A 25,250-nucleotide genomic window follows, 5' to 3' on the forward strand; every position below is an offset into this window, starting at 1 on the left:
CGATATCGTTCAAGAGTTAAGTTGCCCAGGGAAACACCCCAAACACTCCGGTCCGATGAGACCCTTTGGTCTCTGAACTTGGTCCTATGAGGAGCTTCAGCAAGAATCAGCGACAACACGCCTACCTCAGTGGTTGGAAGTCTCCGGGGGTGAGTGCAGCCCTCGCGCTTCCTGATTCCTTCTGCCTCCGTGCTCCTCTCTGCCAAACACCGTGATATCTCGGGCGTGTCTACTCCGGAAGAATTATCGGCTCCGAAGGAGTCGACCTTTGCCCTTTTTCGTCCTCGACGGGAGTTGCGCGAGTCACGTGATACGTCTCTCGCAATGCCCGCCGGGACTTGTAGTCTTGGAGCGGACGGGTTCTGAACTTCCGCGTGTGCAGTTTGCGGCAGTCGGCTCGCTGGCTATCGGATCCTGGCATGTCGGTTCCTTACACTCAGGGGAGTGGATGCGTCGGTTCCTTACTGCTGCGCAGGGAAGTTGATGCTTGCTTCCTTACTGTGTGGGGAGGTGATGCGTCGGTTTCTTACTGCGATCCATAGCGATGACGCTCTGGTCGATGCGACAAAATGGCGTCTTGGTTACGGTGCGGCAACGTAGATGCGATGCGTGCACGCCCAACTGCGGTGCGGCGATTCGGCGATCTTCTGAGCCGCGACAGGCCCTGCGACACGCTTCTCCGGTGATGCGACCTCTGTGGCGGTGGCACGCTTCTCCAGTGATGCGACGCGCTTCGGCGATGCAATGGTGACAGCAGCGGCACGCTTACTCAGCGATGCGACGGCAACTGCTGGGGTGGCGACATGCTGCTTGTCGTTGAGTCGCGCTTCCAGCGACACGCAGTCTCTCAGAAGGCCCAGCACAACAGCAGGCACTTCATTTCCTAGCAAGAGAATGCAGGGGGGAGCTGGTGGTGAAGTCTTGTATCCCTGAGACTTCAGGCAGGAGGCAGGCTCAAAGTTCAAACCCTTGGAGATCTTCCACAAGTTGATGAAAAGCACACTCAGTCCTCTTCTCCTTTCTTTGGCAATGAAGCAACCACTGCAGGCCAACCCCCAAACACACAGCACAGGAGTAGTCTCCTCCCTCAGCTTCTCTGGTTCTTCTCCTCAGCAAAGGGTTGTCTTGATTCCCAGAAGTGATCTAAAATTCTGGGGTCTGTGTCCCCCTTTTTATATCCACAAATCCTTTGTCTGTACCTAGTCCAAACCAGTTCTGGGTGCATTCTGCCAGTGCACAACTTCTTCCTTTGTCAGTGGGGCCAAGGTCATCACACACCACAGGAGGTGGAGCCAGCATTGTGGAAGGCAGGCACAGCCCTATTCAGGGCCAGGTGCTACTCCTCCCACCACTCCTCATGCAGATAGGTCTATTCAGCCTTGTGCTGACTCACCCTGTCTCCTGGAGCCCCCCAGGGTCTGTTACTCACAAACCAGACATGGAATACACAACCCAGCAGAGGCAGGCTTGGATGTTTAGGCAAGAAAATACCTACTTTTTAAAATTGGTATTTTTAAACACAGAATGTTAAAACAAACTTCACTAAAATGTGTATTTTCATGCATACTAAATTAGTTTTTCTACCATGTTCCCTGGGACAGTTATGATTATAAGGTGTTCTAATCAAACTGCCCATTCTGGCCTATGGGGACAGGTAGCCTTGCAATAGTGAAAAACGAAAATGGCTGTACTTCACTATCAGGATATGCCACACACACCAGGGCATGTCCTACCTTTTAAATACAATGCACCCTGCTCTTGGGCCTACCTTAGGGGTGGCTTACATGTAGAAAAGGGAACGTTTAGGGACTGGCAAGTGGGTGCACTTACCAAGTCAACAGGGCAGCACTGGGCTGCACACAGGCTCTGCAATGGCAGGCCTGAGCCATAGGTTACAAGCTGCTCCGGTGGGTGGCACAATCAGTGCTGCAAGCCCACCAGCAGCATTTGATTTACAAGCCCTGGGCACACACGGTGCACTGTACTAGGGTCTGACAAGTAAACCAAATAAGCCAATCATGAAGTCACTAATCCATTACATCAATTTAACATAGTGTGCACTTGCACTGTGGCACTGAATAGCAGTGGCACAGTGCCCAAAGCATCTAGACCAGCAAAACATATAGCAAAAACACAGGAGGCAACAGCAAAATATGGAAGGGAGACCCACGCCAATGGTGCCAGGTCACAATATTTATACTACAAAATACTTTGTTCTCTGGTGGCAAAGAAGCCCTGTGCTTGGTCTAAACCAGTTCTGTCCTCTCTGGTGCAGCTTCCTGTCAGGAGGTGGCAACAGTATTGTGGAAGGCAGACCAGGCCCATTCAGGTGAAAGGAAATCTCCCCCCCTACTCTAAATGCAGCCCAGGTCTCTTCAGCCCAGCCTTGACTCATCAGACACTCTGGAGCCACTGCTTCTCCCCAGCCCCTGTCATCCAAAGCCAGACATGCAATGCACAAACCTAGCAGTATTTTCAAACACAGAATGTAAAAATCACCCCCACTAAAAGATGCATTTTACCATTCTGAGTTCAAGCATGCTAAACTTTATTTTCCTCCTTGTTCCCAGGGGTAGTTAGGTTTATAAGATGTTATAAGCAAACTCCCCACTCTTTTCTTTGGGAACAGTTAGCCTTGCAGTAGTGAAAACTAAATTGGCAGTAATTCACTATCAGGACATGGCACACACACCAGGGCATGTCCTACCTTTCACATACACTACACCCTGGCCACAGGGGTACCTTGTGCCTACCTTAGGAGTGACTAACATGTAAGAAAAGGGAAGGGTACAGCCGGGCAAGTGGGTGCACTTGCCAAATCGACATGGCAGTACCAGACTGCACACAGGCTCTGCAAAGGCAGGCCTGAGTTACATTTACAGACTGCTTATGGAAGTGGCACGATCAGTGCTGCAGCCCACTAGCAGCATTTGATTTACAGGCCCCGGGCACACATGTTGCACTGTACTAGGGACTTACTAATAAAGCAAATAGCCAATCATGGAAACACCAATCCATAATAGTAATTTACAAAGGGAGCACTTGCGCTTTGGCACTGAACAGCAGTGGCAAAGTGCCCAAAGCACTAGACCAGCAAAACAGAGTCAAACATACCACAAAACCAAAGGAGGCAAAGGCAAAAAATGCAGTGGAGACCCACGCCAATGGTGCCAGGTCTAACACTCCTAATATATACACTCCTGATTATTTTCATGCCTTGATGGGGATTCTTGATAGGGTAGATATGAACCACCTCATGATTAGGGGAAACTTCAATTTATTTTTTAATCCGGCGTTGTACTCCACATTGGCTGCCCCAAGCAGAAAACCTCATGCCACGCACATACTGCTGGATATGTGTACTTTGTTTACTCTTAGAGATGCATGATGCCATCAACATACTCATCTCCTGGGCCATACTTTCTATTCTGCAACTCATGGCCCATGGTCCCATTTAGACTATTGGTTCCTCTACCTTTCAGTTCTTCCTTGGTTGGGTGAAGTGGGGTGCCAACCTCGCACATTGTCGGATCATGGTTAGGTTTGTGTGGTTCTGAGTGCTCCGCTGTGATGTCTCCTCCTCTCAGACCCCGACCTCCTCCTGGGAGGTTCGAGTCTGCTGCCCATGCATGCTGCCTGCCATCAGCCACCTTATAACTATATCTTCTGCTTTTACTTTTGTAAAGCGCTGCGCCACCCCTGGTTATTGTGTATGTCATTTTGGTTTTGATATTGATTTCCCACCACTGTTCCGTTTTGTGCCTGTGTCTGCTCCGCCGCTGCTTACGTTGCGACCCCTGTCCCCCCGGACAGCCCCCGCTCCCCCCTCCCAGCATCTCATCCCACCCCCCTTCCCTACTTAATGGTGGCCGCTGCGCAGTCGCACCGCTGGCACGCCAAAGGCAAGCTCGTCTGCGTCCTGACCTCGACCAGCCCCAGAGACCCAGCATCTCGTCCCACCCACGGCTACAACACATCCGCTCTCCACGCACTCAACCCTGGAAGACTCAGCGACTGCCAACAGGCCAAACCAAACACGACCCACAGTCACTTCTCCTGCCTCCACTGCCGCCAGACCTTCACCACCACCCTGGCCCCCAGCTCCGCTGACGCAATCACCGGCGACACCCTAAGATGCATCCTCCTCAACATGCGCTCTGTGCACAAACACGCAGTAGAGATCTGGAACCTACTCGACTCCCTCTTGCCTGACATCGCCTTCTTCACGGAGACCTGTACCAACCCCTCCTCCGTCCCTGACATCAACACCGCCATCCCGGATGGATATAAGATCCAGAGGAAGGACCGCCACAACCAACCGGGAGGGAGCCTTGCCATCGCCCACAAAAACACCCTCCACCTCAAGCTAAAACTTCCCCTCTGCCGAACACCTGCACTGCCAGATCCGGACCAGCTCCAACTCCACACTTCGCTGAACCCTCGTCTACAGACCCCCCCGGGGCCCCTTCACCGCCACCATCACCGACCTCATTGCACGCCATCACCTCAATTAACTACATACTCATTGGAGACCTGAACTTCCACCTCGACAACCACAGCGACCCCAACTCCACCACCCTTCGCGACAACCTCGCCAACATCGGACTCAAACAACTCGTTACCACACCGACCCACAGAGCAGGACACACCCTCGACCCCATCTTCGCACCAGGAAGCAGCGTTCACTTCAGCCACACAATGCAACCCCCATGGACCGACCCCTACTGCGTACACTTCACCGTCAAGAAACCCAAGACACCTAAACCAGCCCCACGCCCACCATAAAGGAACTGGAGCAAGGTCACCGACGAGCAATTGAACTCCGCCCTCACCCAAAACAACCACATCTCGGCATCCGACGCCAGTGTCGCAGCCAGGGAACTCCACACCAGGATCACCACCTGCACAGACGATCTTGCCCTGCTACGCAACTCCTACAAACAGCGCCCCAGGAAAGCCACCTAGTTCACCACCGATCTCCAAGAAGCCAGACGCACCTGCAGACACCTTGAGAAGAACTGCAGAAAACACCAAGACACCCGAAAACCACACCACTTACAAGAATGCCATGACGGACTACCACAACCAAATAAGAACCACCAAGAGCACTTTCATCCACAACAAAATCCTCGCCAACTCCACCAACTCCAAGGAACTCTCCAGTGTCATTCAGGACTTCATGAACCCCCGCAGCGAAGCCACAGACATCACCCGTCCCAAGACCTCTGCGATAAGCCCGGAACCTACTTCCACCTCAAGATCAAAAACCTTTACGACAACTTCGTCGACCATTCACCGGACGCCACAGACGGCCCGCCCCCAGATACACAAGTCAGCCCACCATCTCCTCCTGGGCGCCTATCACGACCGAAGACACCACCTCAACCATGAAAGGCATCCACTCAGGGGCCCCCACCAACCCCTGCCCTCCAAACATCTATCACAGAGCCACCACTGCCATCGCACCCGAACTACAACGCACCATCAACACCACCTTCGAAAAAGGCACCTTCCCAGATGACTGGAAACGCGCAGAAGTCAGGCTCCTTATCAAGAAACCCACAGCTGACCCTACTGACCTCAAGAACTATCGGCCCATCTCGCTCCTCCCCTTCGCAGCCAAAGTCGGAGAGAAAACAGTCAACGGGGAACTGACGCGATTCATCGAAGACAACGCCGTCCTCGACTCGTCCCAATCTGGATTCCAAAGCAACCACAGCACCGAAACTGCCCTACTAGCCGCCACAGACGACATCCGCACCCTCTGGACCAAGGCCACTCCACAGCCCTTATCTTACTCGACCCATCAGCAGCCTTCGACACCGTCTCTCACCGCACACTCGTCGCCAGACTACAGGACGCCGGCATACAAGGAACAGCCCTAGACTGGATCCGATAATTCCTCACTGGAAGAAGCCAAAGAATTGGACTGCCACCCTTCCTCTCCGATCCCACCAAAATCACCTGCAAAGTCCCACAAGGGTCGTCATTAAGCCGAACCCTCTTCAACATCCACATGGCCCCCCTTTCCGCCATCATCTGACAACACGGCCTCAACATCGTATCCTACTCTGACGACACCCAGCTCATCCTCTCCCTCACCAAAGACCCCACCACTGCCAAACGCAACTTCCGGATTGGAATGCAAGACGTCACAGTGTGGATGACCAACAGCTGTCTAAAGTTTAACGCCGAGAAGACAGAAGTCCTCGTCCTGGGACTCAACCCTTCAGCAGGGGACAACACCTGATGGCTAACCGCCCTAGGAAGCCCACCGACCCCCTCGGACCACGGCAGAAACCTCACCATCGTACTCGACTCAGCCCCCACTATGAACCAACAGGTCAACGGCGTCACCTCCAGCTGCTTCAACACCCTCTGCATCCTCCTCAAGACCTTCAAATGGATACCCCCCGAGTCAAGGAAGACTATCACCCACGCACTCATCACCAGCAGACTGGACTATGGAAACGCACTCTACGCTGGCATAAACAAATCCTTACTCTGCAAACTCCAGACTATACAGAACACCACCGCTAGACTCATCCGGGGCATCCCCCGGCACAAACACATCAGCCAACATCTACGGAGGCTTCACTGGCTCCCGATGAAGAAATGAGTCGTCTTCAAAATCCTCACGTACCCTACAAATGCCTACACAACACTAGACCCAAATACCTCAACTACAGAATCAACTTCCACGTACCCAAAAGGAACCTCCGATCCTCCAACCTCGCGCTAGCCAATACCCCGCCCATCCACAGAGCCAGGGCAGGCAGAAGATCCTTCTCTCACATTGTGGCCAAGACCTGGAACGAGCTCCCGGCGGACATCAGACGCGCCCCCTCCCTGAGCACCTTCAGGAAGACCCTCAAGACCTGGCTCTTCGGCTAAGCAGATCTGAGCCCCAAGCACCTTGAGACCCCAATGGGTGAGTAGTGTGCTTACAATCCCCTGATTGATTGAATGTGGCGCTCTCTTAGTCAGTCTCTCTTACATTCGGCTTTACACAAGGAACTTTGGACTGCCATCACAGACTATTTTTAACTCAATTAAGGTATGGTGGCCACACAAGCCTCTCTTTGGGAGGTTCTCAAGACGTACGTTTTCGGTGTAGCTATAGCTAAGAAGTGCGGCATATGGCGCGACATACGCCACTCCTTGGAGCGGGTGGAAGCTACCCTTTGGCATATTGATTCCACCTCCTCAGGGGGTTTTGAAGATGACCAGCTCTTTCTTCGAGCTAAGGCAATGGAGGAATTTAGTGCACTTGATGACCGTGAGGTGCAGTTCCTCCAGAATTATGCTGTGATCCATCGGTACGGTGAGGGTGAGCGTCCGGGTCGCATGGTGGCGAGATTGCTGTGTCCACAGAAGGGGAGTGATTACATACTGGAACTCACTCTTGAGGATGGTATCCATACTTCTGATGGTGGCAAGGTCTTTGCGGAATTGCTACCGTATTACACCCAGCTTTGCACCTCCCGGTACGTGGAGGAAGGTAACGATTTGGCAGATTACCTATCGGAGATCACCATGGTTTAGCTGTCCTCTCTGCAGCAACAAGTCCTTAGCAAACCAATAATGTTTGAGGAAATTTATCCCCGCAATTGACTCCATGAATGGGTCAAAGGCCCCCAGCTCTGATGGGCTCACAGGATACTTATAACATCTTCTTGCTCCCAGTTTGTTAGAACTCTATGCTGAATCCCTTGAAACTGGGGTGCTTCCTTCCACGCTACGCAAAGCGATTATAACTCTGCTGTAAAAACCCAGTAAGCAACCACTACACTGTCAATCTTATAGGCCACTGTCTTCATTGAACTTTGATGATAAAATTCTTGTGAAGGTATCAGCTACTAGATTATCTCTCCATCTTGAAACTTTCATCTCTCCTCTCCAGTCGGGCTTTGTTCCGCTTCGGTCTACCTCCATAAATCTATGCACGTTGTTTTCTGTGTTGAGCAGGATAGCTCCTGATGTCCCTGCAGCTGTGGCCTTACTTGACATGGAGAAGGCCTTTGATTCTCTTGAATAGCCTTTTTTACAAGCAACATTGCAGAAACTTGGCCTCCCGCGTGGGTTCACATCCTTAATCAAGCTTCTTTATTCTCAACCGACAGCTCACATTCATGTCAACTGATCGTTAACCTCTGCGTTCACACTGGCTGGAGCACAAGACAGGGGTGTCCACTTTCCCTGCTTTTATTCATCAGTCATCATCAAGTCCCAAGATGCTTGTTTCCGGTCCAGGGAAGGCCTGGCTTGGCAGTTTGGGCTGGACTATTCCCATGAGGCACAGGGTGAAGACTGATTTGCATTTAGCTGGGTCTGAACTTGAGTGGTGAAGTGAGCTAAAGAAGATGATGGATTCAACCCAGATCTGTGACTGGGGGTGAGTGTGAGTGTTTGAAAAGTTTCAGCTCTCTGTCCATCAACTCCTCGTGTGTGCTTTGTTGCCCTAAGTTGGCAGGGTAGGCCCAGACATGGGTCTCTTGCTCACTTTGCCATTGGATTCAAGCTAGCTTGGCAGATGACGGGTCTTACCCGGAAACCGGTCCCAGGATGCTTGTTTCTGGTCCAGGGAGGACCTGGCTTGGCAGTTCGGGCTGGATTGCTCCCATGAGGCACAGAGTCAAGACTGATTTGCATATAGCTGGGTCTGAACTGGGGTGGCGAAGTGAGCTAAAGAACGATGATGGATTCAACCCAGATCTGTGACTGGGGGTGAGTGTCTGAAACGTGTCAGCGCTCCATATATTATCTCCTGGCATGTGTTGGGATATGTACATGATGTCCCAAAGGAGGTCCGACGGTTTGTCGCGATTGCACTTCTCCTTGCAATGCATGAGTGTCGCCTGGGCGCTATGCTCCCCTGTCTATAGGAAGGACCCCAAAAGACGACGTAGGTGTAGTAAGGTTTTATTTCTTTTGGTTGGGACAGTTTCTTGGTATTTCTTCTTCTCCTCTGGTTGTTTTGGTCCCCCTCTTCTCCTCGGTCTGCGGAAGTCTGTGTCTGCCCGAAGACTCCGTGGAATATGTAAAGAAGGGAAAACAATACCAAAATTTAGGGGACCTTTCTCGCCTTCTCGGGTTCTGAGGGGGAAAGGGGAGTGAGGAGTCACCGGGGTTCCAGCACCAAAATAACACTCGTGTGAATAGAAGTCAGTAGGTGAGTGAGGGCTCTCTTGATATAACAAAACGGCCACAGCCCAGGTGCCCTCCCAACAGTGAACAACCTCCCCTAACGCCCTCCCCGTGTATTTAAGTAGCCCAGGATACGACTCCGTACCTTTCCCAGCCACGCTCCTCCGGGCGCGTGGCGGGGCGAGACGTGGTGTAGTTGGCCTCCTGGCTCAGCAACTCTCTCCGCTCCTCTCCAGTCCTCCGACTCTCGTGCTCCTCTCTTCTCCGTCGCCTCTCGTGCTCCTCTCTTCTCCTCCGTCCTATTCGTTTCACTCTCCTCGTCTCCTCCTCGGGCTTTCGCGCTGGTTTCCTTTCCGGCTTCCGTCTTAGCGTTGTCGCTGTTCTCCGATTGGCCCGATATCCGTGACGTCGTCGGGGGCGGGTCCGTAGTTGCTCCCAGCCAGTCCACGTTAAAGGGACCGCCAGCACCCTGCATGAAAGGTTGAAAGGAGCCGTCAGCGAGGGATTGAATGGAGGACGCCTCGGGTTCCGGGAATCGCTGACACATCCCATCCCCCGGATTTTCACGATCGGGGGAAATCGGATATCTGGAGAGAAAGTCTGCGTTCCCTTGGTCCAACCCCTTTCGATGCTTAACCTCAAAGCGGTAGGGCTGTAAGGCCAGGAACCAGCGGAGGATTCGCTCATTATGGCCTTTGTTACGCTAGAGCCATGTGAGAGGGGCATGATCCGTAAAAAGGATGAATGAACGACCTTCCAAATAGTAACGTAGTTTCTCCACCCCCCAATGGACGGCTAGACATTCTTTTTCGATCGTGGAGTAAGCCTGCTCTCGGGGAAACAGCTTCCTGCTGATGTAGAGAATTGGGCGTTCACACCCCTCAGCATCCTCCTGGGAGAGCACTGCCCCTATCCCAACACCTGAGGCATCTGTCTGTAAGATAAAGGGCTTCTGAAAGTCAGGGGTCACTAACACAGGGGAGGATGTGAGAGCGTCCTTGAGAGACTGGAAGGCCTTAGCCTCTAAGTCCGTGGGGGCCCGCAAGCGGGGCGAAGCCTGGGTTTTGCGGAGGAGATCCGTCAGGGGTCCAGCTAGATCGGCAAATTGCGGGATGAATCGTCGGTAATAACCTACTAATCCTAAGAATGCCCTTAGGTCTCTTTTGGTTTTGGGGTAGGTCAACGCCTGAATAGCTGCTACTTTTTCGTTCTGTGGTTTTAGGGTCCCGTCCCCCAATAAAAACGCTAAATATTTTACCTGATGATAAGCGAATCGGGATTTCTTGGCATGGATATGAAAACCTGCCTGACAAATGCTGTCTAAAACCCTGGTCAGGTGTTGTATGTGTTCGGGCCAGGTTTTGCTGAAGACTACAATGTCATCCAGGTAAGCAGAGGCATAAGGAAGGTGGGGTTTCAGAAGGGAATCCATGGCTCGTTGAAAGGTGGCAGGGGCGCCATGCAGCCCAAATGGGAGGACAGTGAAGTGGTATTGCCCTGAGGGTGTTGAGAAGGCGGTTTTCTCCTGGTCCCCAGGAGCCAGTGGGATCTGCCAGTACCCTTTTGTGAGGTCGATAGTCGTTATGTACCTGGCCTCCCCAAGGCGTTCCACCAATTCGTCCACCCGGGAAGAGGATAGGCGTCCTGTTTGGACACCCTATTTACAGCCCTGAAGCCTATACAAAACCTGATGCTTCCGTCCGGTTTCGGCACCAGGACCACCGGAGAACACCAGTTGCTATGAGACGGGGTGATAACTCCGGTTTGTAACATTTGTTGTATTTCGGCTTGAAAGGCCGCTCGTCGGGCCTCTGGTATCCGGTAGGGTTTTTGCTTGACAGTGATACCTGCTGGGGTAGGGATGGTATGTTCTGCTAGGTGGGTTCGTCCTGGTTGGTCGGAGAACACCCCCGCGAACCGGAGTAGAAGAGCGTCTAGATCACCCCGTTGACTGGTAGAGAGATTGGGATTGATAGGTACCTCCTTGACGGTATGACACAGGGGGACGGTGAGGGAGACGTTTTGGGAAGAAACCGGAGGTTTTCCAAGCCACTTCTTTAATAAGTTAATGTGGTACAGCTGGGTTTTGTTTCGGGACGTCTGTACCACGTAAGTGGTTCTACCCACTTTTTTCTGTACCTGAAAGGGTCCTTGCCACTCCTTCCTCATCTTTTGTGTGGACGTGGGTAACAACACCAAGACCCAGACACCCACCTATAGGTTCCTCCATTTTTTTCCTTTATCGTAAAAGGATTTTTGTTTGTGTTGAGCGATAAGTAGGTGTTCGTGGGCTAGGGTTCTCAACTTGTGCAGCCGGGATTGTAATTGGCGGGTGTAATCAAGCAGGGCCTCGGCTTCCTGTTTCCCTTCTGTTTCCCAACTGTCTTTCTGGGTTTCCGCCCAAAGAGGAGTTCAAAAGGGGACACTCCTAAACTAGACTGGGTTTGACTCCTTAGTACAAAAAGGGCTAATGGTAACAATTGGTCCCAATTCTTCCCATCCCCAGACAGAAGTTTTTTGAGGGTTAGTTTGAGGCTACCGTTGTAGCGTTCAGCTAACCCATCTGTCTGGGGGTGGTATACTGAGGTTTTTATGTGTCGGATGTTGAGCTGCTGGCATACTTGTTTCATAAGTTTGGACACAAAGGGGGTACCCTGATCAGTGATTATTTCTCTAGGGAAGCCCATCCTCGAGAATACTTCAACTAGACGCTGTGCAATGGTAGTAGTGGTGGCTGCCCTAAGGGGGAAGGCCTCTGGATAGCGGGTGGCGTAATCCACCAAAACAAGGGCATATTGATGTCCTCGACTGGATTTGGGCAAGGGTCCAATGAAGTCCATGCCTAACCTGTCGAACGGTTTGCCTATGATCGGGAGAGGCTGTAAAGGGACCGCAGGAGGAGTGTATGGATTGCGCCGCTGGCATATGTGGCATTCTTGGCAATATTTCTGGACCTGAGCATATACGCCGGGCCAGAAGAAATGTTGGAGGATGGCTTGTCCGGTTTTTTCAGCCCCCACGTGCCCTGCCAAAAGATGGGCATGTGCAAAGAAAAGAATTTGATCTCTAAAGGTGGAGGGAACCAGTAGTTGGGGAATAGCGTCTTCCTTTGCTAGCCGGTATAAGAGACCATTACGCTCAACGAAAGTGGGATACGTCTTATTCCCTTGGTTTAGTTCTGTTCGGGCTTTGTTCCAGGCATGGACTAGGCTGGCATCTTTCAATTGGGCCGTACGAAAGTGGGTGTCTTTCGCCCAGGGCTCTGGGGTCAACACCGAGACAGGACAAGGCTTGAGGGTACCTAACACTTCGTACATCATTGAAGTAAAACAGGGATTGTCGGTTCCTATTATAACAGGTTCGTGGAGGTCTGGAAGGACGCCCACTATCGCAGTCATGGTAGCCCCTGCTGGTGTTTGTAGTTGGATGGTGGCTAGAGGGTAGTCCCTGACCTCCCCATGCACACACCTGATTCCCACCCTCCGGCCTGGTAGAACCCAAGAGGAGTGGACTAGTTCTTGTCTTGCTACGGAATGCTTGCAGCCTGAGTCAAGTAATGCCCTAACTCCCTTTCCCTGTATTTTGACACTTACGTAAAAGACAGGGCCTGTTTCCTGAGCGAAGAGAAGGGAATGGGGTGCGTAGCTCACATCCATGGGCTCCTCCTTTTCCCTCTTCTTCCTACAATAGCGAGCCAGGTGTCCCCACTCCCCACAGTCATAGTACTGGGGACCGGAAAAGGGTGGGTTTTCTGGCCTGGCTCCTCGGGGTCGTACTGGCTCAGGGGGGGCTTTAGTTGTCCTGCGATCTCCTCTTCCCGGGACAAGAGGCTTGGTTGAGCGTTCGGGTTCTTTAGGTGGGGCTCGACCTTGGGCTCTGACATACGAGGTGGCCATGTCCACGGCCTGTTCTAGGGTTAAGCCGGCATGTTGTTTCAGCCAGCGTTGGCTGGGATAGGGAAGTGCTTCGAGGAATTGTTCCAAGTATATTTTTCCCATCACTTCCTCCATAGTGGACTTGTGGGGTTTCAACCACAAATCTGCCGCCTCTTTTAATTTAAAGAAGAGAGTCTTGGGTAGATCCCCGGAAGCGCCACGCTCCTGTCGAAATCGCAACTGGTGTGCCTCTTCGTCCACTCCCAGTCGATCAAGAATGTATTGCTTCACTAGGGCATAGGGGGCAGTTCCGTCCTTGTTCACAGTCTGATATGCCGCCTGGGCCTCCCCTACCAGCAAAGGTGCAAGATAAAAGGGCCATCGCTCCCCTGCCCAGGCACTAGCGCGGGCGGCCCGTTCAAAGTTGAGAAAGAAGGCCAACGGATCTTCTCCGGGTGTAAGCTTTTGGAGGGGAACCACCGTTCCTGGAGGGGCGGGGGTTCTAGCCTGCCCTAGAGAAGCCATAAGGAGATTTTGTCCTTCGGTCAACTTCACCAGATTCTCCGCTTGTGCTTGTATGGCTGACGTGAAGACGGCCCTGTCGGCTTCGGCTTGCGTGGAAGTCCGTTTTATAGCCCATTCCATTTTAGCCTGTCCCTCTCTCATTTGGTGAACGAGCGCTTCCATCCTGTGTCGGGTGGAGGTTACCCGCGGCTCCTATCTGGCTCGCCACTTGTCGCCTGGGCGCTATGCTCCCCTGTCTATAGGAAGGACCCCAAAAGACGACGTAGGTGTAGTAAGGTTTTATTTCTTTTGGTTGGGACAGTTTCTTGGTATTTCTTCTTCTCCTCTGGTTGTTTTGGTCCCCCTCTTCTCCTCGGTCTGCGGAAGTCTGTGTCTGCCCGAAGACTCCATGGAATATGTAAAGAAGGGAAAACAATACCAAAATTTAGGGGACCTTTCTCGCCTTCTCGGGTTCTGAGGGGGAAAGGGGAGTGAGGAGTCACCGGGGTTCCAGCACCAAAATAACACTCGTGTGAATAGAAGTCAGTAGGTGAGTGAGGGCTCTCTGGATATAACAAAACGGCCACAGCCCAGGTGCCCTCCCAACAGTGAACAACCTCCCCTAACGCCCTCCCCGTGTGTTTAAGTAGCCCAGGATACGACCCCGTACCTTTCCCAGCCACGCTCCTCCGGGCGCGTGGCGGGGCGAGACGTGGTGTAGTTGGCCTCCTGGCTCAGCAACTCTCTCCGCTCCTCTCCAGTCCTCCGACTCTCGTGCTCCTCTCTTCTCCGTCGCCTCTCGTGCTCCTCTCTTCTCCTCCGTCCTATTCGTTTCACTCTCCTCGTCTCCTCCTCGGGCTTTCGCGCTGGTTTCCTTTCCAGCTTCCGTCTTAGCGTTGTCGCTGTTCTCCGATTGGCCCGATATCCGTGACGTCGTCGGGGGCGGGTCCGTAGTTGCTCCCAGCCAGTCCAGGTTAAAGGGACCGCCAGCACCCTGCATGAAAGGTTGAAAGGAGCCGTCAGCGAGGGATTGAATGGAGGACGCCTCGGGTTCCGGGAATCGCTGACAATGAGGTTGCAATACGTTGGGGAAGTAGACAAGACCCTACTATTGCACAGTGGCATACAGTCTTTATTTTTTTGTGATGCAACTAGCGAGCTATATGCCCAGATGCAGCCACCAACGTCTCATCCAAGAGATATCTAGCAACCCCTGCACACTTCACTCTAGCATGACTGACCAGGACTGACTCTGTGAGATATATGCTGCAATATTGTATTAATATTGCGAATGCCACTATTGTATGTTGGTATGCTGGGCCTTGATGAGTTTTGTCTCCTTCTAGATCCACCATGGCCGCTACAGCCCCATTCATCCTATGGTGTTGTATATCGGCTGGGCACATGAGCATTTTCTCTCAGACATTGGTTTGGACCATACTGTACGTCGCGTCTTCACACTACTCTAGCACAACATAAATGCGATTCCTCCTTAATTTGTTACAATTACGATTTGTACAACTGTCACTAAATGGGGTGTTCTTATATTGAAAATGATAAATAAAATTTTACCAATAAACAACAACAACAAAAAACAGTCTTTTTAGTGGCAATTAACTCTGCCAGAAGGATGAGTGAGCAGCAGGCTTTATTATCCAAGCCTCCCTTCTTGGCAATATTCCTTGACAAGTTGGTGCTTCGCACTAAGGCCTCTTGCCTCCCGAAATTGGTTACACCTTTCTATTTGGAACAATCTGTCACCATGTCCACTTTCTACGCTGCTCTGCATCCCTCTAAAGAAGAGGAGTGACTCCACTGTCTGGACCTAAAAAAAGCATTGTGGTTCTACCTTGACTGCACAAAAGAGTTCCGGGTGGATGACCAACTCTTTGTGGGGTATGTTGAAGCAAAGAAGGGTCAGGCAGTGCAGAAGAAGACCAAGAAGCAGCCTCCTGAAGGCTTAAGGGCTCATTCCACCAGAGCTAAGGCTGCTACCACTCCATTAGCACGTGAGGTCCCAGTCCAGGACATCTGTCAGGCAGCAAATGTGGGCATTCCTGCACACATTTACCAAACATAACTGCCTTGACAATCAAGTTTGCAGGAACTACATTTTCAGCTGTTCAGGACTGCAGGATTTCCTAGCCTGAACTTCTCCGCTGTCCCTCCTCCAGGGATGGTATTGCTTAGGTATCTGTTCAAAAGTAGGGAATCTGTAGCTAGATGTCTCTATCATATGGACAAGTTACTTACCTGCGGTAACTCCATATCTGGTAGAGACGTGATCTAGCCGCAGATTCCTTACCCACCCATCGTTCCCGCACTGCGGACAGGTTTCTAGATCAGGGCTGATCTCTTTCAGGGCCCTAGTTTTTCAAACACACCAATGTGAGTACACTTCATGGCTCAGCGCTTCTTCCGTGGAAAGTCGTGAAAAAGTAACTGACATCACGCACCGAGGTGGCACCTTCATAGGTGACGCGAATGTCATTTCCGGCGCATATGATGCCATGTGTATGCAACTGACGCCACCTACCCCGCGCAGGGATATTACTTGAAGAAAAATATTCCGGATTCAGTCTGATGCCTGGAAAATTCAAAGGCAAGGAATCTGCGGCTAGATCATGTCTCTATCAGATAAGGCATTACCGAAGTAACTTGTTCATTGAGTATTTGCTTGCTAATGTTCTAGCTTTAAAGACCTTTGTTCTGGTAACAAAGGCACAATACCTGTACATGCAGATGTGGTAGGAATTGGTGCTGTTCTTTGTCATACTATTGTATTTCCTTTAAGAAAACTACAAGCGGTTGAACAAAGATATAGTACAATAGAAGATAACGCCTTATATTGCACTTGGGGCATAGAAAATTCAAAACATATGTGTGGGGCATGCTCTATGTTCTTTGTACTGACAACAAGCCTTTAATTGACCTTTTGGGAGAGAAGGGAACAGGGTTTGTATCATCTAGGCTCATTCGTATCTCATCTTAAATACATTAGCATCATTTTGATGTTCAGGACATTGAAGGTGGTGCTAATGTTCGAGCAAACTTCTTGTCTGTATTACCTGTTAGAGATGAGCAAGCAGCCTATAAAGGTGATGCTATGTAATGTATAGTGGCTATACTGAATGTTGTCCTGTATTGCCAGGATTTGATGGCTCAAGTGGAATGGAGGGGAAAAAAATGCAATTAAATGTGTGCAGCATGGTTGGCCAAAGATCAGAAATCTTAAGGCACGATAGAGTTTTTGCCAAGTGTCTTCACTGGTGATCATTAAATCAGGGTTTTGCTTTGGGGCAATACGTTTGTTGTTACTGTAAGTTTATGTGATAGGATTACTGGTGCTGCACTTTATGATCATTTGAGTAGCACCTCAACAAAATAACACGTTAAGGCAATCTTTTTGGTGGCCTGCTATGGATAGGCAAGTATAGGATTATATGAACAAGTGTGAAAAATGTTGGTTATCCAGTAAACATTTGAAAACTGAAGACACTCGTTTTATTGTCTATGCCTTTTTCCTGCAATAGTTGGGACAAGTTGCTTTGGAGTTTGGACCTTTAACTGTTATGCCTTTGGGTATGCATCATTTGCTTGTGTGGGTTGATTACTTTTCAAAATGGGCATTTTATGATTTTCTGGAGACCTTAACTACGAAGGTGGTAATTGAGTTTCTATCGATGTTTCTGTCGAAGATCCTTGCTCCGGAGGGATCACACAAGAGTTTATTACTGATAATGGTGTTTAACTTTTTTTTTAGGAAACTGGATGGTAAACCTTATGCTGTTGCCCTTTATAGCCCACATTCCAATGGACCTGAGTACAGGTCAATCAAATGATAAAGGAAAGCATTAATCTGCAGTTATTTGTAGAGTTGATGTAGTGGAGTTTTTCAGAAAGAACATTTAGGCGTATCATAATAGCACTCCCAGTACAACTGGTCTTTCTTCTTTCAGTCTAATAAGGGAACATAAGGCTAAAAAGTGGCTTAGTGAATGGCCGGAGGAGAAAAAGGGTGAACGGTCATCTGACAGAACTACCAACTTCAAGCAAATGTTTAGAATTAGATAAGACAGTACAAGCAGAAGTCACACCATGATAATAATAATTTGTGGTCAGGGAGTTTGTCTATGGGTTCTTGGGAAACATTGAGGCATACGAACTCTCAGAGATTAATTTTGTTGGACCATTTATGGGTGCTAAAGATGCCTATAGCACTGTCAACTTGGCTGATGACAGGTGGTGGGCTATGCGTAACTTGATTTTGCAGGATGATTCACTGAGAGGTTTTGGAGAAGCCCACTTAGGTCCTGGGAAACATGTTATGATCTAAGTGTGTGTGTGTGTGTGGTAGATCTTGCCTGCAATTCAGCTGGTCAGTCGAATACTGCTTCTTTGTTGTTGGATTGAGCTAGTCTTGATGTTTTTCCTGAGGCTACAATGCACAGAATTTCGTTCATGTGTAAAGGTAGTGATTGTGGTTTTCTACATGAGAATCAGAACGTGTACCTCTAATGCTGACAGTAGAATTGAGACCCACAGTGTTTGCGTTTCTTTGAAGCCAATTCTTTTATAAGATCATGTGGATTGATGTTTTTTATGTTGTTTTGTTGGGGAAGGGGGCTTTTGTATCCTTGTCAACCTGTATATTTTGTTTACACATTAGTTCTATTATTATTATTGTTTTACTAGCATGCAGTTTAAGGGATTGAGCTGTGTCACACGGCTTTTCATTGTATGCCTGCCGTGAGTTCTGGAGACTGCTGTCTTTGAAATTGTTGACTGAAATCGGTTTCCACAGGATACTGGCGGGTGGGCCGTATTTCAGCCGTTAGTTAAAGCAACAAACAGATCCTTAACCAGCCCTCAGAGGCTCTCATTACCCGAGAAAGCCCGTAGCTGGCCCTCAAATGCATATTTTTCACTGGACCTCTAACAATAATCTTACAGTTTTAATAGCAGTATTAAAACACATTCTGCACAGCACGGCATGCAACTTGCAGGTCTCGTGTTCAGATTTTAAAAGGCAGTTGAATGGGTTCATACATTTGTTGCAGAGGTCTTTTTGTAACTTGTATGTCACAAGTTGTTATTCTTGCAAATAGTTGCAAATAACTAGGTATGATCTTTTTGACATATGTTTCAATCCTTTTGGGACGGAGGAAAACTTTGGATATTGATAAAATGGATATATCGCCTAATTCCAGTCTATATTCTGACTTGGCCACAGCACCCAAATAATCAATCTGCTTGCCCTTGCTCATAACTGCATCGCAAAGGACAACCTTTCGTCCTTCCCCCTCCTACAACTCGCTGACCTTTACACCCAGGACCATGGTTGTACGTTACGACTTTGATGTCCATTATCTCAACCAACCACTATATCCGAGCCAGTACTTTGATCACCATTAAATGGGAAGGTACATATTTCATGTCATATTCCACTACTTACATTGTATTAAAAAAAACATTAAATAACATTTAATTTACCATTGCTTGCTGCTAATACCAATCCAGATGTAAATGCTACCTTAATTTACATTAAAATTACTTATGTTGACTTATACTAAATAGTTAAAATTAACAAAATTGTAATACCAACCGTAGTTCTAATAGATGTCCTTTACCCATTATGCCAGTGTTTGTTGTAGAGTTGATTACATTTTATAATTAATCTTAACCTAAGCCTACCCTAACCCTTTAATTCCTCGTAATGTACTTGTATTGAAACTATAAGTGATATAATGTAACCCCAATGTTAACTGTAACTTTCATTCCAACCTTAGCCTCACCCTACTGCTGACCCTAGCCTTGAATTACATTGAATAAATTACCTTAACCTAGCCCTAATGCTAACATTTGAACTTACCTTCTTGAAAGTAGTGATAGTCTTAGTTGTGACATAGTGATACCAGTTTGCTGGCACCTCCCTGTCGTCAATTTGAAATTATAGGGTTGCACCTGGACTGTACATCTTGATGGAAAGCATGTTAGGTTAATGAGCGTGCTACTTCAGCGCCTTCTTCCAAAATGGCCATGCAGAGAAGATGCACACTGCTGTGACTGATGGGAATAGGTACGTTTACCAGGATACATGTCCTAAGAACCCCCATTCATACCAAATCATCCTCACGGGGCATTTCAGCATGTATGCTGTGCTCCCTAGCTATACCGAAAAGTCTAAATTGATTAGACCTTTTTCATCCATGTCCGCAAGTAATGACATTGTCCATCATTCTGAATGGCGCTTTCCAAAATCATGCAATCTTATAAAGACTGGATGATTGATGAAAGCATCTCACCATGATTATGGATTTCACTGTATAAATATATAAGCGAATCCTGGATTATGTGAACTCTGAATCCCAGTCATAATGGAAATTGTTCATTCCAAACCTCTTTTTCCTTTTTTTGCAGCAGTTCCAGTAGTCAACGGCGACGAGCTTGTGCGTCTTGTGAAGCAGGAGCCGGAAGAAACTGTTCTGGAAAATGGGAATGAGGACATTTTGCGGTTGCTGGTCACAGCAGGGTTTGATTGCAAACCAGAAACCGAACAGTTGCAGGCCCAGCAGAAACTGCACGAAAATCTCTATCTAGGTGAAAACGATTTTGTTCGACTGCAGAATGCCAAGGAGCACTGGGAGAACCTAGCCTTGGGACGATCATGCAGTTGTCCCCATTGTACACTGTCCTTCAGCGATGATAAAACTTTGAAACCACCACTGAAAAAGCGGCGAGGTAGGAAGAAAGGTCAAACTGTAAAGAATGAAGACACGTTAGACCCAACATATCATCCAACGAAATACCAGCCAATCTTCATGGGGGTTAAACCCCATGCTTGTAGCAAATGTGGGAAGCGATTTAACCAGAAAGGCAATCTTCATGTGCATCAAAAGATTCATACGGGGGAGAAACCGTTTGCATGTGGTGATTGTGGTAAACGTTTTAGCCAAAAAATCAACCTGACAACACATCAGAGGTCTCACCTTGGCTTGAAACCCTTCACCTGCACAGAATGTGGAAAGCATTTTACCTGTGAGCAGTCCGTCAGAATGCACCAGAAGATTCACACTGGTGAAAAGTCATATTTCTGCACTCAGTGTGGGAAAGGATTTATTCAAAAAGGTAATCTTAGCACTCACCTGAGAATCCATACAGGAGAGAGGCCACATGTGTGCACACTATGTGGCAAAGGATTTACCCAGAAGGGAACTCTCGTCACCCATCTGAAGTCCCACACCAGACAGAGGTCATTTGCATGTAGAATATGTGAGCTACGGTTTGATGACAAGGAGAAGCTTGCTGAACACAACAAGATCCATGGAAATGGGTTCCCTTTTTCATGCCATTTGTGTGGGAGGCAATTCAATCTTAAGGGCAACCTTAAGAAACACCTTATCATTCATGCTAGACATGGCTCGTATCCCTATCCAGAAATGGACGGTGACAGTAAGAAGATATTACAATTTATTGTTGCAGAAGCATTTCTATATAATCCAGTAAAAGAAGAGGCTGTTGATGGCGGAATCATGTTAGGTGAACCTAATCAGGGGGATAACTATTTACTCCAACTTGCAAGGTTTGCTCAACACCAGGCCAGTCCCATTCTGGGAAGTCCCTGCACCTGTCTTGAATGTGAGACCTTTCTGAAGAACAAGCATATCCCGAAACCACAGCATGTGATTCGACGAGGAAGACCTCGTTCCCAAATTAAATTTGAGAATATCTTCAACCCCTTTTTTCCTTCTGCACAGTACCGGCGAATTCTCAAAGGAGAAAAAACCCATGAATGTGATCAGTGTGGGAAAAGATTTAACCAGAAAGGCAATCTTACTGTCCACCAGAAGACACACTTACCAGAAAAGCCTTTCAGATGTAATGAGTGCGGTCGAGGGTTCTGCCAGAAGATCTCCCTAATCACACATGAAAGGACACACTTGGGGTTGAAGCCATATGGCTGCACTGAATGTGGAAAGCATTTCACATGTGAACAATCTGTTAGAATGCACTACAAAATACACACAGGTGAAAAGTCCTATTTTTGCCCCCAGTGTGGAAAGGGTTTCATACAGAAAGGCAACCTCCGGACACATCAGAGAATTCACACTGGGGAGAAGCCCTATACTTGCACATTATGCGGGAAAAGCTTTGCCCAGAATGGAACACTCAAGGCACATCACAGATCCCACACCCGGGAGCGATCTTTTTCCTGTGGAGTATGCGACAAAATGTTTTCGGACCAGGCAAAGCTTAAAGTGCACAGCCAGATCCATGGGACAGATTCACTGTTCGTCTGCCATCGTTGTGGGCGAAAGTTCAGTCAGAAGGGCAACCTTAAAACCCACCTGAAAATCCACTCTGGAGAGAAACCTCACAAATGTTCCCAGTGTTGGAGGAGCTTTCGTCAGAGACAGCACCTTCTCAAACATCAGCTCTGTCACAGAGGTGGCAGAAAAATTATATTTCGTGGCCGAAAGCCAGCAAGCACCAAAGACACAAACACAACAGGTGATTTTGTTGCTGTCCAGGGCAGCCAGGGGCATGAGATGACTGCATGAGGAGCCTCAGTGTCCGTAATCCTACAGCTTGACAGTGGTCTATAGCTATTCTCCTCCCTAAACAGAAGCTATTCCTTCAGCAGTTGAAAGTTGCAAACTATCTTCAGAATTACAGTTGAGAAACAAAGTTGTATTGTGTTCTGGTGCTGGAGAGTGGAGTTGCATACCCACCACTACATCCAACCAAAGAGAATGAAATACTTGTAGCATCACTGATGCATCAGGATTCGTTTAATATCTCTTTATCTTCAGCAGGAACCTCATAAGGAGTAAAGGATCGAGTGCTGATGACCGGTAGAAGGAAGAAATTAAGAATAACTGCAGTCATAAACAATTAAATACATGGTAGACATTGCATTTGTAAAGGTCTGAAGCCAAACGTGTCCTCTCTAGGTCCTTCAAACAGCGTTGTCATAATCAAACTAATGTTAGAAACCGAAGAAGCAGCGTGACAAAAGGGGCAGTCACTTCCAAACTTTGATTATGTTTTGGTTTTTTGCCTGTGTGACTTGTTCTACCCAGTTATATAGTTTGGGGAGTGGGTCTATCAGCATGTGGTGCACATTTAAAGACAGTCCCCTTTCTCTCCTTCTAAATGTCATTGTAGAACTGCAACAACAATGGACTTGGTGGGAAATGTGTAAGCAAAGTAACCCTCCCAGTAGTGCTTGATCATGGGAGTACATGTGAAGCTAGTGAATAACTGCATTACATATCCGCTACAATACCTGTGTATAGGTGGTAAACTGAAGGGCACCATTGTGTGTTTATTTCCAGAACGATCTACATCCTAAGGACTGCCACAGGTGTGGAGTAGCGGGTCATTCAATGTTTGGGAAGCAACCACAGAGACCAGCCTTTCATTTGTAGGGAATTACTGATTCACCCATTTAGATTATCCTCCTCAATGCAGCAGGAATCACTGACATCCCGTGGGAGTAGTCAGGCCCATTAGCTCCTGTACACTAGGCGTGGAAGGACCAGGAATCTTGAGTAATTGAGAAGTTCATTTGGTGAGCAGCAGGTGTAGGCAGGAAACATTGTTCTGAGCTTTTGCAAACATAGTAAAGTGTCATATCGCCGCGAATAATTGAGAAACAACACACCTCAGAAACACAACAGTGTTGTCAGCAGAAGTGAGAAGGTTGGGTTTGCTTGTCATAGAAAAGTTCCTAACACAGATATTGTGATAACCTTGTGCAAGAGGGCTCCTCCTGGGTGCAATTCCGACTTGGAAACAGAAAAAAATAGCACCTTGAAAGATGGCATGAAAATCAAGAGTGCATAAACATCTTGTTTCCAACTATCTAACTGCAAAAGTTAGTACAAATGACCATGGAAACAAAGCAGTACATATATAGTGAAGCCATTGGCTTTTAGAATTCTACCCCAATTATGCTAACACTCAGAAACCAGAAAAAGTTGTTGAATGATTAACTGAAGGATATAATTGTTTGTAAGCCAAGGTCTCAAGATTCAAGAAAACTCCTTGTAGTCTTCAACATTCAAAGAGGTCAGCAATCCAGATCTTAAACTGAGATTTCCTTTTTATTTCTTAGTCTTCTTATTGACCCAGAAAAAAGAAACAACACAGGCAGTAAAAACAGGTATCCACTCATAAAATCCAATACACATTTATTTGTCTTTTGAGAAATATACATTTCCCGCACATAAATAACAGGTATGAAAACCCGTATTCCAATCTTCATGTCACTTCTGGGTTAGAAAAGACCTCTTTTATGTCAAGGACTTAGGCTCTAACTTTGTGCAAGTTTAAAGTCTTAGCACAACCTAAAATGATGCCTTTGTAATCTGTCTAGAATAGAAAGGTGAAAAGGTGGAAGCATTTGACCAATTTTTTGATTTCAGAATACACTTGAACCTACCTTTAGGAGTCGTGGCTTATGTTAAAAAATTAGCTGCGACCTTTACGCATGCATCACTGCATCCCACCTATTCTACTTGCAGGCTCCGCAACCAGCTAAGAGTGTTCAGTTAAACAGCAATGAAAACCTAAATTGGTGCTTTCACAAGCTGCACCTAACATTGGGACTCAAGATAGCCTGGTGCTAAAACGGTGAAATCCGTCAGAAGATCCAACCTATTCTGTAATCCATTGACCGAATCCCTAATCCAGCGTGTCCACCTCAGAACAAAAACTGATATTAACATTCTTTTTCTCGTATCTAAATAGCCCCATATCTAGTTTTGCAGAATCTCAAGCAACTCCTCCACATCAATTGGCTCCAATATACATAATACCTGCGGGAAGTTTGAGTTCACAAAAAAAGAAAATAAACTTGTGCTTCATTTGAAACAAACACCCCTTCATGAAGATGATGAATCCACTGCATGTCCAGACAGATAGCGGTACCCTCAACCGAGCCCAAGACTGTGACAGCCAGAGCTTGCCACAAAGCAGATTATTCAGGCAGTGCATGCTCCCCTCCCCACAGTCGTACCAATCTACAGAGGGAACCTTTAATCCTGCAACAATCTTAGAAAACCTATGAAAAACTCTTCAAAGTCGTCCCACAAGCAAAACACCATGGCCGTGATTTCAACCATTTCCTTAACTGAATCAAACCATCTCACTCACGGTTCATATACAAATAAGGTAGTCAAACACCAAAGATGTTATTCTCATTTACTTAAGCACATTTTCCTTTCATACAATCCTCATACTGTTTGAAAACTCATCTAAAAACAAGAGTGAAAAAGCAATTAAATTGGCGTTTGCAATAACAGCATGCTAGAATGCAATGGTTACAGTTCTGTTTCCATGGTAACTTTTAATCACTATGGCTGGTGGGAGAGTAGGAATGAAAATTGTTTGCACACATTAAGGGCCTTTGCTCTTGACATATAATCACATCTTGAAGAGGTGGATGTGTCAATAGATGCAGTGAGAGCACTGTGGCTCCAGTTACCCTGATCTCCCAGTCAGCTTCTTCCTATTGGTGAGATGTCCAAATACAGTAGGCCATTCAAGAGCGCGTGCCTCAGACTTTCTCTCATATGCTACTAGCATGCATGCCCAGCATTTCAAAGGTCCCTCACTTTCTCAACTTCCATGCCTAAACTTTCCTTCTTACTAATGTTCCTTGCTAAATGTATATATAGTTTTATATCTATAAGATTACTTAGGCCCTCCTCTGGCTGA

At 47.9% G+C, this 25,250-nt stretch overlaps 1 protein-coding gene across 3 annotated transcripts in view; it reads left to right on the forward strand.

Annotated features, from left to right (window-relative positions):
* Nucleotides 1–23,673, forward strand: part of LOC146796143 (uncharacterized) — a 182,823-nt gene extending 159,150 nt beyond the window's left edge. For 2 of the 3 annotated variants that reach the window (XM_085628529.1, XM_085628527.1), the window contains one exon: nucleotides 19,947–23,673. In XM_085628529.1, coding sequence (XP_085484655.1) covers nucleotides 19,947–22,087 — 2,141 coding nt within the window. In that variant the 3' untranslated portion in view covers nucleotides 22,088–23,673. The remainder of the gene's footprint in view (nucleotides 1–19,946) is intronic. The other variant, XM_085628528.1, reaches the window with a different exon arrangement.
* The last annotated feature ends 1,577 nt before the right edge of the window (nucleotides 23,674–25,250 follow it).

The sequence above is a fragment of the Triturus cristatus genome, chromosome 10 (assembly GCF_964204655.1).
Source record: "Triturus cristatus chromosome 10, aTriCri1.1, whole genome shotgun sequence".
In the NCBI taxonomy this organism is placed as follows: Eukaryota; Metazoa; Chordata; class Amphibia; order Caudata; family Salamandridae; genus Triturus; species Triturus cristatus.